This window comes from Cannabis sativa, unplaced genomic scaffold, assembly GCF_029168945.1.
Source record: "Cannabis sativa cultivar Pink pepper isolate KNU-18-1 unplaced genomic scaffold, ASM2916894v1 Contig3, whole genome shotgun sequence".
NCBI lineage: Eukaryota > Viridiplantae > Streptophyta > Magnoliopsida > Rosales > Cannabaceae > Cannabis > Cannabis sativa.
The window spans coordinates 649,721-667,068 of record NW_026870039.1 but is presented as its reverse complement, the minus strand read 5'-3'; the positions used below and the strand labels follow the sequence as shown (position 1 = coordinate 667,068).

General features: G+C 35.5%; 3 protein-coding genes across 3 annotated transcripts; 1 reads left to right on the top strand and 2 right to left on the bottom strand.

The window, feature by feature from the left end:
- Positions 1–3,852: 3,852 nt before the first annotated feature.
- Positions 3,853–6,249, bottom strand: LOC115713573 (L-cysteine desulfhydrase). The gene is made up of 2 exons (XM_030642084.2): positions 4,848–6,249; positions 3,853–4,269 (listed from the first exon to the last, which is right to left on the bottom strand). The coding sequence occupies exon 1, from the start codon at positions 6,165–6,167 to the stop codon at positions 4,872–4,874; it is 1,296 nt and encodes a 431-aa protein (XP_030497944.1). The 5' UTR covers positions 6,168–6,249; the 3' UTR covers positions 3,853–4,269; positions 4,848–4,871.
- Positions 6,250–6,901: 652 nt separating this feature from the next.
- LOC115713633 (protein transport protein SEC23 A) lies at positions 6,902–17,241 on the top strand. The gene is made up of 8 exons (XM_061108001.1): positions 6,902–6,935; positions 12,978–13,163; positions 13,245–13,321; positions 13,486–14,015; positions 14,137–15,957; positions 16,352–16,468; positions 16,563–16,634; positions 16,752–17,241. The coding sequence occupies exons 4-8, from the start codon at positions 13,551–13,553 to the stop codon at positions 16,887–16,889; spliced, it is 2,613 nt and encodes an 870-aa protein (XP_060963984.1). The 5' UTR covers positions 6,902–6,935; positions 12,978–13,163; positions 13,245–13,321; positions 13,486–13,550; the 3' UTR covers positions 16,890–17,241.
- Positions 9,524–12,990, bottom strand: LOC133033263 (uncharacterized). The gene is made up of 6 exons (XM_061107957.1): positions 12,392–12,990; positions 12,216–12,284; positions 11,485–11,547; positions 11,147–11,378; positions 10,524–11,020; positions 9,524–10,416 (listed from the first exon to the last, which is right to left on the bottom strand). Exons 1-6 carry the CDS (start codon positions 12,626–12,628, stop codon positions 10,069–10,071), a joined length of 1,446 nt encoding a protein of 481 aa, XP_060963940.1. The 5' UTR covers positions 12,629–12,990; the 3' UTR covers positions 9,524–10,068.
- Positions 17,242–17,348: the final 107 nt, after the last annotated feature.

Below are 17,348 nucleotides of genomic sequence, written 5' to 3'. Positions count from 1 at the left end.
AACCGCTACTCATTCATCCCTTCAATAGAAACTCGCACATCAATATAGGCATTCGAAAAACCAAGCAAATACACCTCTTCTTTAGCTTTCCATAACAAAGTAATACCTCCACTTCTACCATCCACATCCACAGCCATCATTCCCTCAAAGCCCAACATAACCCGCACTCTCTCCATCTGCGAACGACTAGAAAGAGTCTCACAGAGAAACACAATACTCTGTATCTTTTGGATCACAAGATCCTTAAGGAATTGTAAAGCCCATGGGTTCTCAAGCCCGTGGCAATTCCAAGATAAAATTTTCATAATGAACGGTGGGCCTGGATATCGGTACTCACCAAATCCAAATTTTTTGACCCATTGTTACATCATCCCTAATGTGGAGCCCATCATCACCTTCCAAATCAGTCCTTCTTCTTTTCGAATAAACCACCAACAAACAAGCCTCCTCATTGATATTATTATTTAATAGATCTTGATTTTTATATGTTAGCATTTTTTCCTCCATAGAAATAGGAATCCCATTAGCTTCCTTTGATCTCGCTATCTCTCTACCAGATTGACCCGAAATTCTCTCCACCATTATAATTTTAATTTAAAATTATTACACTTAATTATTTAGTTTTTTTTATTTAAACATTTAAAAATTAAAAAAGTGAAATAGGTTGAATGTATTTTCTAAAAAAATGGCTAAACTCCTCTATCTTTTTTATAAGGAGTCATTTACTCAAAAAATCAAACCAGAGTAAAGAAATAAAGTCAAGCTCCCCTAGAAAAAAGAAGCAACCTCAAACTCAAATAGAAAAACTCATACTTAGTTCTTCTAGTTATAAAAAAAATAATTTAATATTATTTAAAAATAATAAATTATTTAAAAATTTATTATACAAGAAGAGAATTTTAATTTGTGTAAAAAGAAGTCTAATTTTTGTAAAAAAATAAATAAATAAAGTTTCATTGTAAATATTATAATTAAATGATTTAACTGTTATAATAATTATAGTAAGGATTTATATAAAAAATTATTTATAATTATTAATTGCTAAAAGAGGTCTTGCAAGTATTCCTCTCGATTTCTCTGGTCCTTCCTTAAGGCTTCCTCCTCCTATTCCGCAAACTTCTTCTCCGATGACTCCGGTTTGTGGCCTTGGCCCATTAGTGACTCCGAGGTCACTGCCCAATGGTCCCTTTGCAGAGATCGCTACTCCGACCTTCTTTTGGGTAATTACCGCCTTCTTTCTTTCTAGTGAGAGCTAGGTATGTTTTCTGTGCCTTTAACCCGATTATGCTTATGATCATCTTTAGTATATTTTCATGTGATCAATCTATATTTTCAACGCATTCATATATATAATGTATTATATATGTAATATTATTGCATAAGGCTTCGTAACATTCTCTAATATTTTTGACTTTATATATACTGCTTATAGTTTATTCATATATTGAGATTATTGAGGCTTCTTTTCTCTTTTTTCTGTTTATATATGGAGTCCAAATATTAATCACATCAATGGTGATCAAACTAAGAGAAACTATAGCATCCCACCACTCTTTAATCGTTTGAGATGAGATTTGTGTCGGATTGGTAACTTTTAAAATTGTCTGAGCTTGTTTTCCGATTGAGAAATGGTGGTAGCACCGAAGATGGCGGCTGAGAGTTGCATCGGTGTATGGTCAAGTAATTTAGCCATATTTATGTTGAGTAAAATCTCTGTATTTAATTTTGGTATTTATTTCATACATTTAAATTTTTTAAATCACATTAATTTTTATATATTTTATGACAATTTTTAACTATTTTAATTTTATTAAATGTTTATATATGCATTAAATCTTTGGTAATTTTATATTAAATTTTTATATTCTTTAATTAGCATTTATTTGATATTTTCTTTTTCCCTTATTATTAGCTAGTAAATCTAAATTAACGGTTTTTTTGGATATTAAGATCTAAATTAACGATTATTTTATTTTGTTTTACTTTTATATTTTAATGATTAGTGATTAACCATTATTAAATTTATTGACTAATCCATTTATTAAGTAATTTATTTATTCATAATTAATTTTATGTCATTCTTTTAATATTTTTATTTTTATATTCATTTATAATAAATTTAATTAAATATATTTATAAATTTAGATCATTGACTTTTAAATATTAATAAATATTACATAATGAATATGTATTATCAATAATAATCATCTACTTATCATTATCATATTTATATAATTTTTTGATAGTTTTGATGCTTTTTACGGTTTTTGTGCCTTTTATGGTTTTTGTGTCATTTATTATGACTTGTCCCTATTTGTTTAGGGTATTTTATGGTATGGTCAATGAGTAAGAGAATTAATCTATTTTGTGCTCATAATTTCTACTTCGACGATTCTTTTCACTTTTAACAGATAAGTATTTCAAATCTTTTTAAGTCTTTTTCTTTAATATTGATTGATTTACCATCACTTTTCACTTTATATTTTTCATTATATTGTGTTGTAATGGAGTATTATTTTTTATTATTTTGTAGGTTGTTTTGTGGAGGGCCTACAATTACATAAAATTTACCGATAAGTTTAAGTTTAAATTTAATCTAATTGTTTTTTATTTTTAGTAGTCTCAAATAGGGTGCTAGTAGGTTGTTACTAGCCAAAGGATAATACCTTTGGCTAGTTATACTTTAAAATTTTTGTTAGTTTTTAGTAATTTTGAGTTAGTGTTATGGGTTGTGGGTCAAATTTTAAGTTTGTATTTTAATTGTTATTTTATAAATTGTTATTCTAATATAATTATATTTTTTGGTTTGGTGTTGTAATATTTTTTCAGTTTCGCTAGCTCTGGTGACAACTATTATTAATGGGTGGTGTTTTTCAATGAGATTGGATGCTATTTGAAGACGTTATAGCTTTATTGTCTAAATTTCCGGGGCAGTTTTGTCACATGTAGCTTGCGATAAGATTTTTGCAGTTCATGGTTTGACAAAACATGCCCTTCGGTTAGACAATAAGCTATCCTGGTTCGAGGAAGTTGCACCGCCGATTGTGGTTAATCATGTGTGACTCAGTTCACCACGTCAAACAAAAAAAAAAAAAAAGAGGTCTTGCAAAATATTCAATTAATTATTTTTTTTAAAAAAAATTAATTATAATTAATTGATTTTAAAAAATGAAATTTTACTTATTAGTAACCTGCTATTACAGGTAAGAAAAAAATATAAACATGATAGTTACAATAAAATTGTAACCATTCAGTAGTCACCCTTTAGTATTAATGTTTTTTTTTTTAATAAAATTAGACATTAATTTCTTTTTTTTTTTTTTTCTAAATTGTATATATTTCTTTATAAAAAAATAATTTTATTTATAATATATAAGCTTTCAGCTTAATTTCTTTTAAAACAAACATTAATGTTTTAATTTATTAATTTTAGTTTTGTTTTATAAAACAAATTATACAATTTAATTTTTATTTATTAATTGTTAATTATATAAATTATTTTTTAACATATATAAATATTGATACTCCTAGCCTCAAGCGGCCATAGGAGGATGTGTTAGAAGTCCTGGGTTCGAGTCGCAGGTTATGTATTGAGTAATATATAAACGCTTGAATCAAAAAAATATTGATACTACTCTAATATGTCCAATTATCCATATTACATTGCTCTTTGTCTGAAACTTACCAAGGAGACTTGAATTCGAATATCATATTTTGTAGTAGCAAACTACCGCGTTTGCTCATAAAGTATTGCCTTTTTAAAAGAACATTACATAAAAATATGAGAATATGCGTGTAGTAACTCTCCAAATCTCATGTATCAAAAATGAAGTTTAGTTTGTGCTAAGTGACTAAGCTGCTAAAAGTAAGCTGGCATTGGAGCACTTGATTACATTTACAGAATGTGAATTATATACACATAAATTTATACTTAACAACGCTTTTCTAGCAACTATCAGCCCATCAAGCCTTTCAATTACATCAACTTACTACCATCCTATCCTACTCTCCTACTCTACTTTTGTTGACACGTTCTTTTCCCATAAGGATTTCCCACTAGAGACCATGGTAATAAGCTACTCATTCTCTTCACACAAATTGTATAAATAACCAACTACAGCAGAACACATCAAGGTCTCGATTTGACTTGTTTCTCTCTCCAGATGTTAACTAATTTAAAAACAAATCGGTTTCTTTAGCGTTTCAGCAGAGTATGACCATAATCAAAGTAGATTTCCTTCATTTAACTACTCTGTCAAATGGTTGTGCCTGTAAAGAAAAGAAAAACAAAAAAGAAGTTAAGAGTGAGTTTCTACTTTAGTCAGAGCGAGCTCAGAGCTCTTGATTAGCCTAAGAGTGTCAAAACGAACACCAAACTTAGCATGCTGCCCCAAAAGGACACTTGATTGTGATTTTCTTTTCACTTGAGCTAGCCTCAAGTGGTTCACTTGATTGTGAAATCAAAACCTTAAAAAGAAGCTTCCCTTCTTCTAAGTTAGTCTTCATATTTGAGCCATAGTACAATCTTTTCAACCATTAAATTCTTATTAGACTACTGGTTCTACTCTCCCTCACCAGTTAAAGCCATGTTAGTATCTCATATCAAATTAGAAGGCCGCCTTAAGAGTTCCATAGTCAATTCATGTGTACCCTTCACAACTTCCAAAAATAGATAAAACATTCAATTGGTAATTTGGCAACTACATTACTAACACATTACTAACACATACGGTAATTTGGCAACTACATTACTAACACATACGGATATGCTACTCGTTGTACTACTTAAGCTTAGCAACACAAACTACAAGCAATTCCAAAGTTGAACGAAAGGCTAACAACCATACCTTTTCTTTTCTATTCCATTTCCATCATAGCATTTTGCAAACTTTTCCGTCCTGAACAAGTTGATTGATGGCGTCTCTGAACTTGTGATAATCCTCAACCGTGTTATAAACTTGGTGAGATATCCGAGCATAACCACTGATTAGCCCATTCTTATTATCCCTAGTTTCAGTTGCAGCATCATCTTCTGGAGCCTGGTAATGAATAGGAACTTCTACACCATAACAGGTCCGCAAATGCGACCTCAACTTCGACGCATTGTCCTCACTGGAAATACCCAATTGGGAAGGCAAGCCAACCATAATCATACTGGCACACATATGAGGCGGCGAGCCAAGAATGGTGCCCCATGACTCTATCAACATCTGTCCCATTTGAACAACCCTCTCATGGTTCCTCTTCATAATCCCCTCTAACCCACCTTCGAAGGTGCTCACAAACTCCATAACCGAAGGCACAAGGAGCTGTGAGCTATAGTCCCGAGTCCCAATCCAAGAAGTCTCAATGGGCAACTCATTCCGGCTATAAAACACGGCAACAGAAGGTGGACAAAAGAACCATTTATGCAAGTTTGTCACATAGAAATCGGCCCCAATCTCTTTTACATCGACGGGGACAGTACCCAAGGCGTGAGCTGCATCGACAAAGACCTGGTCGACACCCTCCTCCCTGCATATGCGAACTAATTCCCCAACGGGAATAAGGACAGAGGGCATGGAAGTAATATGATCAATTATGGCTAACCTAATCTTGCTACCGTTGGCTTTTCCTCTCTGTAAACCCTTCCTGAACCGGGCAACGATTTCTTGGGGGGAACGAACAGGAAAGGGAAGCGGGATCTCAACGACGGAGGCGCCGGCGGTGGCGACGTAGGCTTGGATGGATTTCTTGACAGCCTGGAAGGCGCAGTTGAACATGACGACGGTGTCATTGCGGGAGAGGGAGGTGGAGATGTGGCGGAGGACGATAGCGGCAGCAGTGGTGGCGTTGTCGATGAGGGAGACCTGATGGAGGTAGTCAGCGTTGATGAGGGACTTGAGGAGGGAGCGGGAGTGGAGGAGGGCGTCGGGGAGGACGTCGGAGTAGAACTTGTCGGGTTGGCGGAGGAAGCGAAGATGCCATTCGTGGTGGGCAGCCAAGACGGAGTGAGGGCAACAACCAAAGCTGCCGTTGTTGATGCGGGCGATGCCTTGGAGATGGTGGGAGAAGTGTTGTTGGATTTGGGAAGCGGTGTTGGAGTTGTGATGATGGGAGTGGCCATTGCCATTGAGATAGTCATGGTCTTCCTCTCCTTCGTCCATAGCTTTATCCATATTGGTCATGGTAACGGTGGTTGGTTACTGGTTTCCGTTTATTGATTTTGGGGGGAGGGATGCTTGATGTTTCTTAGGCATAATTAATTTTTTATTTTTTTTAAGTGGAATTAGTTTATATATTGTGTTTTTTTTAAAAAAAAAAATTACGGTTTTAGTTTTTTTTAAATAGTTGCAAGTACTAATTACAATAACAATTTCTATATAATTTTTGTTGTAATTTAGGTTGCAGCACCTTTTTATATAAAATTTCGTAAAAATACAAAAAAAAAATATTTAAAAGTGTAAAAATTAGGGGTGCTCGGGTGGTGCAGTTTTTAACTATTTTTTCAAACCAACCTGCACATGCACATGTGATTTTTCCAATTTTTCAAACCGCACCCTGCAAAACTAAAAAATAGCAAAAACCGCACCGCAAAAAATAGTGTGGTACGGACAATACAATAATTAATAGGTTTTTGTTGGATATTCACATATTGAACCTAAATAAATATAAAAATTTATATTTTTATAATGTGCAGTGCGGTGCGGTTTGAACCGCATACTAACAATTCAAAACTGCAAACTGCACCGCACTGCGCGATTTATGAAAAATTCAAATCGCAACCGCACCGCAAAGAATTTTAAAGCGCATTTTCTTTTTGTGGTGCGGTGTGGTGCGGACGGTTTGAGCGATTTGATGAACACAAAAATAAAAAATACTTTTTTTTTATTTGCTGAATTAATATTGGGTAAGTTACATTTGTAAAAAAAAAAAGAAAAGAAAATATTGGGTAAGTTTATTTATTTATTTTTTTGCAAGAAAAAATATTGGGTAAGTTACAAGATTCATTTTGAGATTTTTTCTATTATAGACTAAAAATAGATGAAATTTACATTTATGACCCCAAAAAAGGAAATAAACAAAAATGGAAATTAAAAAGTTGTTAATTACAAAAATGCCGGCTGAGAAAACGGAAAGGGAAACTCCATCTTCTTCGTGACCAGCCGATCCTTCTTCGTGACCCAGCCGTCCAACTCCAACAACCCAATCTCAACCATTTTTCTTCCAAAAACCAGCAAAATCAAATTCAATTCAAAATGTAGAACTCCTAGGAAACCAGCTGAATCCCGAAAATCCAAAATCAAAAACGAAAAGGAAAAAAAAAAACCAGGAAACCTCCATTGATGTACAAAAAAAACTCAAAAACAACAATCATTGAACAAAGAAATCGCGATCAGAGGAGAAGAACCGAGTAGAAGGAGAGCTGGAAATCAAAGAAACTCACCCATGATTGAATCAGAAGGAGAATTGAAGGTAAACAAATTTTTTAATGAACGTGAAAAAAAATTTTAGTGTAGATGAATAGAAATTTGATATTAATTGATGAAAACCGGATTAAATTGAAATAATAATGAAATATTGATGAATCTGAGAAAAAAACAACAACGGTTTGCATGAAAATAAACATTAAGGCATATAAATAGTTGCTACAGTGTTTTATTCTGAAACTGTTGTTTACAAGTTGTTTTACAGTGCAATAATAGTTGTTTGGGATCTACAAACTGGAAAATATGAATCTACTGTTATTAATTAGTGATCAGTTTTGAAATAGTTGTTTGATAGTTGATTTAACCTATATAAATAGTCGGTCAGATGAAAGTGTTAGATGCATAAGTTATTGTTGGAAAGAGTTGTTTATTGGTTGTTTTGACAGATTAAAATAGTTGTTTGCAACTACAAAAACTGAACCAAGTAAATAATTTACATTATTTCAGGAAACAGAACCATTACAAATATTGGTGCAAAAGACGAATGGGCATTGGGATGACAACGAAACTATGTTGATTATGAATCAAGTGGAGAATTAATTTCGACCAAGTGCACTTTTGAGGAACTAATGAGAATAATGATGGAAGAACTCCAATGCAACCATGAATCAACACAACTACAACCGAAATATCAACCGAAGGAAGGAGGCCAACCACTACAAATCAAGGATGACAAAAGTCCGTTGTTCTACATAAAGCTATTAACGAAGGAGGTTGATTTCACAAGGTACCCATTGTGTGTGAACAAAACCAAAGAACACGGCACCACCTAACCAAACAATGGTGTGGAACAATATGATCATGGAATCGTATGAGAACAACGCAACACGGGAAGACTTGCGCAACCTCGGAAACAACACGGCAACAACTTCCAAGCAACAACTATCTCAAGCAGACGATGGGATCCGGTGAAGTTGATGCATTTTTCCTAGAAACAAGAATAATGTCATCGAATCAACCATACAACAACCAGACAACAACAGAGAAAAACTACGGCAGTAGATGAAGATTTCGACTTCACCGACTATGCAAAGCTTGTGGGCTGAGAAATGGTACGGCAACTAGAAAACAACCAGGGGAAGAAGAAGAGGAAGTGGACAACACAGAAATGATGATCATCAATGACAAACGACATGAAACAATAGAGAAGGGGCAAATTTACAAGGACAAAGAAACATTGATAAGTACACTATGCTACTTTGCAATCAAGAAGACATTTCAATACAAAGTAGTGAAATCTTGCACAAAAGAATACAACATAGTGTGTTTGGACACAAACTGCAAATGGAGTTTAAAGGCTACAAAAAATGGAAACACGAAACATTCATAATAAGGAGCTACGAAGAAGAACACACATGTGCAAAGCATAATAAGATTTGGAGATCAACGACAAGCTACATCAAAGTTGATAGCGGACTTTGTAAAACCAAAATTCTTGAACTCGAAAACAAAGTGCGGCCCTACAGACATAAAGACGAAATGAAAGACAAATACGGAATAAAGATGAATTACATGAAAGCATGGCGTAGTAAAAGAGCGAGCACAAACCCAACCTACATGGAAATGCTAAAGAGTCGTACAATCTCTTGCCAAGATACTCCGTACATGCTACGTAAAAACAAATCCAGGTAAAAAAAAATTTAAAAATTTTACTTTGAAAATATTTGTGAAAAAACAGTTGTTTTTGAGTTGTTATTTCGTTGAGTACATGTTGTTTGAAAAAATCCTGTTTGATTAAAATTCAGGAACATTAATAGACATAGAGAAAGATGATGATGACAGTTTCAAATATGCATTTGTTGCATTGAATGCTGCTATAAAAGGTTGGCCAAACTGCAAACCAATCATCGTGGTAGACGGTACATTCCTAAAGGCCGCGTATGGAGGCACGTTGCTCACTGCCAACACACAAGATGCAGAATCTAAAATTTTTCCACTAGCATACTGCATAGTTGATTCTGAGAACGATAAATCGTGGGAGTGGTTCTTAAAAAAAATAAGAGAAGCATTCGGGGTTCGAGAATGTCAATGCCTAATATCGACGTACATGAAAGCATCATCAAAGCAACTAGGAAAGTGTTCCCTGAAATAACACATGGCTACTGCATCTTCCACCTCTTGTCGAACCTCAAAACAAAATTCAAGAAAAATGCAAAGCATTTCAGAGTGCCATTCTTTGCGAGAATCGCAAAAGCTTACACAGAAATGGAGTTTGAATTCCATATGAGGGAGCTAGACAACTTGGATAAGCGCATAAGACCGTACCTGGAGAAAATTGGCCATGAAAAATGGTCAAGGTATCATTCAGAAAACAACAGGTGAAAACTAATAAGAAGGATAAAATTAATGATATGTTCACCTATTTATAGCCTATTTATAGCGTTGTATTTGCGTTGTTTTTGCGTTGCGTTTGAGTTTTTTTCCAAAAGTAGAACTATGACAGAAACTGTCCAAATTGTAGGTACTCTACCATGACATCAAACATAGCTGAGGCACTGAACTCAGCAAATTAGCAGCAAGGGAAACACCAGTGACAACATTAATGGAGTGCTTGAGGGCACAAATGCAAGAGTGGACATACAATAATAGAAAGGAGGCACTAAAATACCTTGGCATAGGAATCGGAAAAAACAGTAGAAAACTGTGTCTGCATTGAAGCCATCTGAGCACCAAAAGAAACAAACTGTGCAGACACAAACTCTTTCAACTCAACCAAATCAGATGAAATCTTCTGTTGGGAAGTATGCAACGAATCGATCTTGACCTCCAACCCATGAAATTTCTCAGAAAAGGCATCAAGCTTGACAGAAATGTCACTCTGAGCAACAGTTGGCTCTTCGGGAACAGGAAGACTCTTGTAAGAGTTGTAGTCGGTGTCGAACTTGAAACTGCTCAGTTTCAAAGCTTTGAACTCACCAGCCGTGGGCCTCATATTTGAAAGTTGCAGCTGATCAAAAAACACCAAAATTAAAATTTCAATTATGAAGATTAATAATAATGAAAAACAACACAAAAACAACTACTGAAAAACCAAATTACAACAAACAGATATACCTTATCTTTGGAAACATCAAAGATAGTAGTCTTCAAAACTTTGAAAGTAGGTTGACTATTGCATGTCCACTGAGTGATCCTTGGAATACGAGAGCTTTCCTTTTGGCAGTACTTACCTTTCATGTACTTACAACACTCGTAGAACCAAACTTGAAGAACATGAGGACAACCAATCAAAGTGTAAAAAACACTCGGCCTCTTTCCCGAACTCCTTGCCTTCCTAACCCCCTCAACCCAACTATCAAGCTTACCCTTCAATGAGGAAATAGTCAATTCAAAAGAACTCCGGCCCCAAGCAAATTCATTGTACCTCCCACTATCTACAACATCTAAAATAGACTTGGGTACATTTTTATGCTTAGTGCCACTAAGCAAGAACCACTCCACGAAATACAAAACTGCCAACTTCACAGCATCCTCATCAGAATCACCCCAACTCTTGGTGGTAAAACATTCCCTATGATTCCTTAGTGATAGAGGACGAAGTTGGCCAATATCTTTCACAAAGACTATTAACCTCTTGCTTAAAATCTAAGACACTACGATCACCTTCACGGTCTAACCCGGGTAATCAATGCAAATTCCTCAATGCTAAACCTAAGCCTAACACCGCGTATCATTACCTGAACTCGGCATCATTAGGTTGCCGAACCTCCCGAGCAACAACCCATGAAACACTTGGGGTTGAACTTTAAAATCGGGAAGGTTAAGGAAATGACCAAAACAGGTTTTTGAAAACATTTCAAGCTGTACATCTGAAAGACAAGACTTAATGTTCTCTATCACCTGGAAAGTAGCAGTGGAAAAGGCTTTAGCAATGAATAGATTCTTCTGGTCATAAATATAATCCCATTCCTGTATCAATATAAACAAAATAAATCAGGACAAAAACAAAAAAAAAACTAAAAAAAAAATAGAAAACAAATAATAAAAATAATATTTTTTTTTTAAAAAAAGACACCTTAGGGGGATTTTTCTTTGGTAGGTCAAATCCTTCAACCTTCACTGAGGTCCTAGCATGGACCTGCAACAAAAAAGAAAAACAAAAGCAACAAATCTTAGATACAATAACAATGAATATATAAAAATGTAGTAACCAAATTACAGCCAATAAAAAACCTAAAAACAACGTTTATGAAACCCTTACAGTATGATAAATGTAAGAGATAAACAACTTTCAAAAAAATACAGTAATAACACTGTCACAACTTAAAAAAAAAACAACTAAAATATTAACAACACTGTACAAACTCGTTGTTATGAAATTTCGAAAATGGTAGTCGATAATAGTAGTGTGACAAACAACCGAGAAAAAACTGACAATAAACATATACAAAACTAAAGAATAAACAACACTGAAAGATCTTGTTGCAATTGAAATTAGTAAAATGCTTCTCAATACCAATAGTGTGTAAAACAACCGAAAACAAATTCACAATAAACATATAACCAACCAATGGGGAAAAGCAATTCAAAACTGTGACAAAATACGAATTGAACTGGGTTTTTTTTCAACAACCAAACAACAACTGAATAAAAACAACAAAACAACATCAACCACAATACATGACAGAAATACATAAAGAACACCAAAAAAACATAAAAACATCCTAATAAACACCTAAACCAGTGACCTAAAAAGCTCATGTAAAAATTAACACAATAAAATGAAACCAAGCTAATTTAAATTACCTTTGATTCAACTTTGGGCTTTTGGTCCTCACCATGCACTTCATCCTCAAAATCAGAATCTGAGGAAACCTAGAACAAAAAATGGGGAAAACTTTAAATCATCAAATGTAACACCAGAAATAAAACAACCAGAAAAAAACTAAAGAAAAATTTAAAAACAACAAAGAGAAACTTACATCGCGTGCAGACTTGGAAATTTTTGCTCTCTTAGTCTTAGGAGCATCTACTTTAACAGGAGGGGCTCTTTTCTTAGTGCCCGATGTCTCTGGAACATCAGCCACTAAATTTTTAGCAATTTTTTTTAACCCCATCTTAGGTTCGACTTTGGAAGTAACAGTTGGAGCCTTCTTCGATTTTTTAGAAACTTTCTTCGCCGGAGATGGTGATTTCGAACCACTTCTAGTGGTTGCCATTTATATAGAGAAAATATAGAGGAGGATGACAATGTAGGTTGAGGAAAACGTGGGTGAGGGCTTGGAGAAGGTGATCGTGGGAAGAAGAAATTGGTTAGGGCTTGATTATGGTGATCGTGGGAAGCTCGGTTTGAAGAGTGGAAGAATCAGGTAAATGAAAAATTCAAAAAAAAAAAAAAGAAAGGATTTATGAGGTGGCGTGCGTGTACGTGTGTAAGGAAGAAGGGAAAAGGTAAAATTGTAATTATTAAACTCTTTGAAAAGTAAAATTGAAAAATGTAAAAGTTAAAAAAGTTTAAAAAACCGTGTAAGGATAAAAATGTAAAAAAAGTGTCAATTTTGACATGAGGTGTAAAAATCTCATTCATTTTTTGGTTTTTGGGGCCGCAGAATATAATACAAGAATATTGGGTAAGTTACCAAGAGAAGAAGAAGGAGAAGAAACGGTGTTGAATTGAAGAGAAAGAAATGAGAACGAAATGAGTCAATTCTTCATTTTGATTCCATCTTCTGAATCATCATATCCTTCTATCAGGTTTCTCAATTTTCTTCTTACACGATCTGATCCATTTAAACTCAATTTCATGTCATCCTAACCTTTGCTAATTAATTGTAGATTTCTTCAATCTGATTCACTTATGGCGGCCACACAACTCATTGGGTTTCCTCCATCATTCGAATTTTAGTTCCAAGGTACAATCTTTCTGCCTATCTTGAACTGGGTTTTCATTGTTTTTTATTTTTTCTCTCTTTCATTTTGTTAATTTACTTTTCTATGTGTTCTGTGCAACAATTCAATGATTTTGCCTGCCAATTCAAACTCATCTGATATAGATTTGCTTTTGTTTTCTGTAAAGTTTGATACTTTTGGTTCTGGGTTCTTGAAGAATTCTTTGTTCCAATAGCGAATATTCGAATTCCCATGGCTAATCCACCACAGCCTAATGTTGGATACTCTAACAACCCCTCTTACTCCTCCGAGTCATCGACGTCTCTGTCTGAGAAAACCCCCATTCCTCCTCCTTTAATTTCTCCCAAGTTTCCTCCGCCTACATTCCAACAAGATCAAACTGCTATTTCACCTTCAATTAGATCACCACCAAATGTACTATCCTCTTCCAATGGGGTGAAATCCGGCAGCCCAATTTCTCACCTGAGCACTCCTCCTGGACCTCCTGTTTTTACTTCACCTGTACGCCCTGCTGCTGTGCCTTTTCGGGCATCGCCGGTAACTCCTCAGCCGCTTGCTTTCTCTTCCGGATCATCTATCCCAACATCCTCTCCTCCCCAGTTCTCAAATGGATTGGTTGATTTCCCGCACCAAGGTGTTCCAGAAGACTCAGCTCATGTTGGGGAAGCCCCATTTGTCTTATTCTCAGCACATAAGGTACTTACTTCTTTCTTTGATGCAAAACCAAGACTATGATCTATATGTGAAATTATACATGTTTCTTTCCCTTTATTAATTATAATTAGTTAAATTCCTTTCCCGCTGATCTGTTATTTAGGTATTGAAACAAAAGAAACAAGCAAATGTTCCAAGTTTGGGTTTTGGGGCATTGATATCTCCTGGAAAGGAGATTTCACCTGGTCCTCAAATAATACAACGTGATCCACATCGCTGCCAGAGTTGTGGAGCTTATGCAAATATCTATTGCAGTGTACTACTTGGTTCAGGCCAGTGGCAGTGTATAATATGCAGGAAACTGAATGGAAGTGAGGGTGAATACATAGCTCCTAGCAAAGAAGATCTACTTAATTTTCCTGAATTGGCTTCTACTATGGTTGATTATGTTCAAACTGGGAACAAAAGACCTGGTTTTGTTCCGGTTTCTGATTCAAGAACCTCAGCACCTATTGTTCTTGTCATAGATGAATGCTTAGATGAACCACACCTACAACATCTACAGAGTTCTTTGCATGCGTTTGTTGATTCACTTCCCCCAACAACAAGAATAGGGATAGTGTTGTATGGTCGAACAGTATCAGTTTATGACTTTTCAGAAGAATTAGTTGCATCTGCTGATGTGCTTCCTGGTGAAAAATCACCAAGCCAGGAATCATTGAAGGGATTGATTTATGGCACAGGAATTTATTTATCACCAATGCATGCTTCGCTGCCTGTTGCACATGCTATATTCTCATCACTTAGGCCTTATAAACTGAACGTTGCTGAGGCCTCTAGAGACCGTTGTCTGGGAACAGCTGTGGAGGTTGCTCTTGCTATAATTCAGGGACCGTCTGCAGAAATATCTCGGGGGGTAATAAAAAGGTCTGGAGGTAATAGTAGGATTATTGTCTGTGCTGGTGGACCTAATACATATGGCCCTGGATCTGTTCCTCATTCCTTCAGTCACCCAAATTATCCTCATATGGAGAAGTTGGCTTTGAAATGGATGGAAAATTTAGGTCAAGAGGCTCATAGGCACAATACAGTTGTGGACATTCTATGTGCTGGTACGTGTCCTGTTAGGATTCCTGTTTTACAGCCGCTAGCAAAAGCGTCTGGAGGTGTTTTGGTTCTTCATGATGACTTTGGAGAGGCCTTTGGTGTTAATTTGCAAAGAGCGGCTACCAGGGCTGCAGGTTCTCATGGTTTGCTGGAAATTCGCTGTTCTGATGATATTCTTATAACTCAGGTTGTGGGTCCTGGTGAAGAGGCACATGTTGACACTCATGAAACTTTCAAGAATGATACTTCTCTTTGTATACAAATGCTTAGTGTTGAAGAAACACAGAGCTTTTCACTCTCTATGGAAACCAAAGGAGATATTAAGAGTGATTATGTGTTTTTTCAGTTTGCAATTCAGTATTCAAATGTGTATCAAGCTGACATATCAAGAGTAATTACTGTTAGATTGCCAGTTGTTACAAGTGTTTCCGCATATCTCCAGAGTGTTCAAGATGAAGTAGCGGCAGTCCTTATTGCCAAGAGGACCCTTCTCAGAGCAAAAAACTATTCTGATGCAATTGACATGCGAAAAACAATAGATGAAAGAATTAAAGACATTGCCCTGAAATTTGGGTCTCAAGTACCAAAATCAAAACTCTATCGTTTCTCCAAGGAGATCTCTTTATTACCAGAGCTCCTATTTCATCTTAGACGAGGACCCCTTTTAGGAAGCATTGTTGGGCACGAAGATGAGAGGTCTGTATTACGCAACTTATTTTTGAATGCATCCTTTGATCTTTCACTTCGTATGATTGCACCTCGATGTCTAGTGCACCGAGAAGGAGGAACTTTTGAGGAACTACCAGCTTATGACCTTGCTATGCAGTCTGATGCAGCAGTAGTTCTTGACCATGGTACAGATGTCTTTATTTGGTTGGTATGTACCTTGGCTCATGTTTTTTCTTGTCTGTGATGGATCTATTTATCTTGCCTGTCTCTTTTTTCTTCTTATGTTTGTTAGGACTTACAAGATCTGAGTTATGGAAAGAAAAAAAAAATATAATAAATTAAGTAGTGATTGAACAAAATTTATTTGCAGTCTTAAGTATTTATTGTTTAGGTTTGACTGCCCCCATTTCCCTTGTTTAAAGTGTGATAAGAAATCTAGGGATAAGGAAAAACAAGAGAGACTACTAGATGGCATATGCCATATCACTTATTTGTTAATTGTTTTTATTATAACCAATTGGAGAGAGTACTGTTATTTACTAATTTTTCCATTGCATTTGGCCCCTTATAACTCCTTTTCCACATTTTTTTGTGAAATTCAGGGTGCTGAACTTGCAGCTGATGAAGGGAAAAGTGCAGCTGCTTTGGCAGCTTGCAGGACATTAGCCGAAGAACTAACTGAACAGCGGTTTCCTGCCCCTCGCATCCTTGCATTCAAGGTTTTTCTTCTAAACCTTAAAAGTGTTTGTTAGTTATTGGTTTAGACTAGTGTATGGAAATTAAGACAAGCTCTTCTTTATGGACGTTGTACAGGAGGGAAGCTCTCAGGCCAGATACTTTGTTTCTCGTCTCATACCGGCACACAGGGATCCTCCATATGAACAGGTGAGAAGAGTGAGAGAAAGGAAATAGTGTTAATTCTTATGCCTTGATCCCCTAAATAAAGTGCACGGTTTTCCCTTTAACACATTCAACTGAAATGAGTGTTGTTATACATTGCAGGAGGCAAGATTCCCGCAGTTACGCTCCTTAACAATAGAGCAGCGGACAAAGCTGAAAAGCAGCTTTATTCATTTTGATGATCCCAGCTTGTGCGAGTGGTTGCGCAGCCTGAAGGTAGTGCCGCCAGAGCCTAGCTAGCTAGCAAGATGCCTCAAAAGATGGTCTTTTTTTGATACAACAGAGCTTGATAGTTGATGAGGAGGGAGTCTCCACAGTTGCTTCTTACAATCACTGCTGGAGTCTTAAGACCCTTCTTTGTGTTTCCAATGCTTTTTATTTTTTTTCCCTTTATATATAAAAGGGGGAAACTGTTCCCCAGTTGGTCATGTTAAGTGAAAGAGTAGCCAAGTTATACACAATATTGGGAAGTAGGGAACCGAGAATAGTGACTTGACCACATTTTTTTTCTTTTTCTTTTTCTAGACTCGAGGAGTGTTGGTTAATGGTAATCTTAATATTTATTGATAATTACAAATTTCATTTTTGAACAGAGTGGATTCATTTGAAATTTGCTTACTCCAGTTTCATTTTTTCTCTTTCAAAGTTAGCTATTGATAATTTGATATTATTAAAACATGAGCATAACAAGTAAATAAA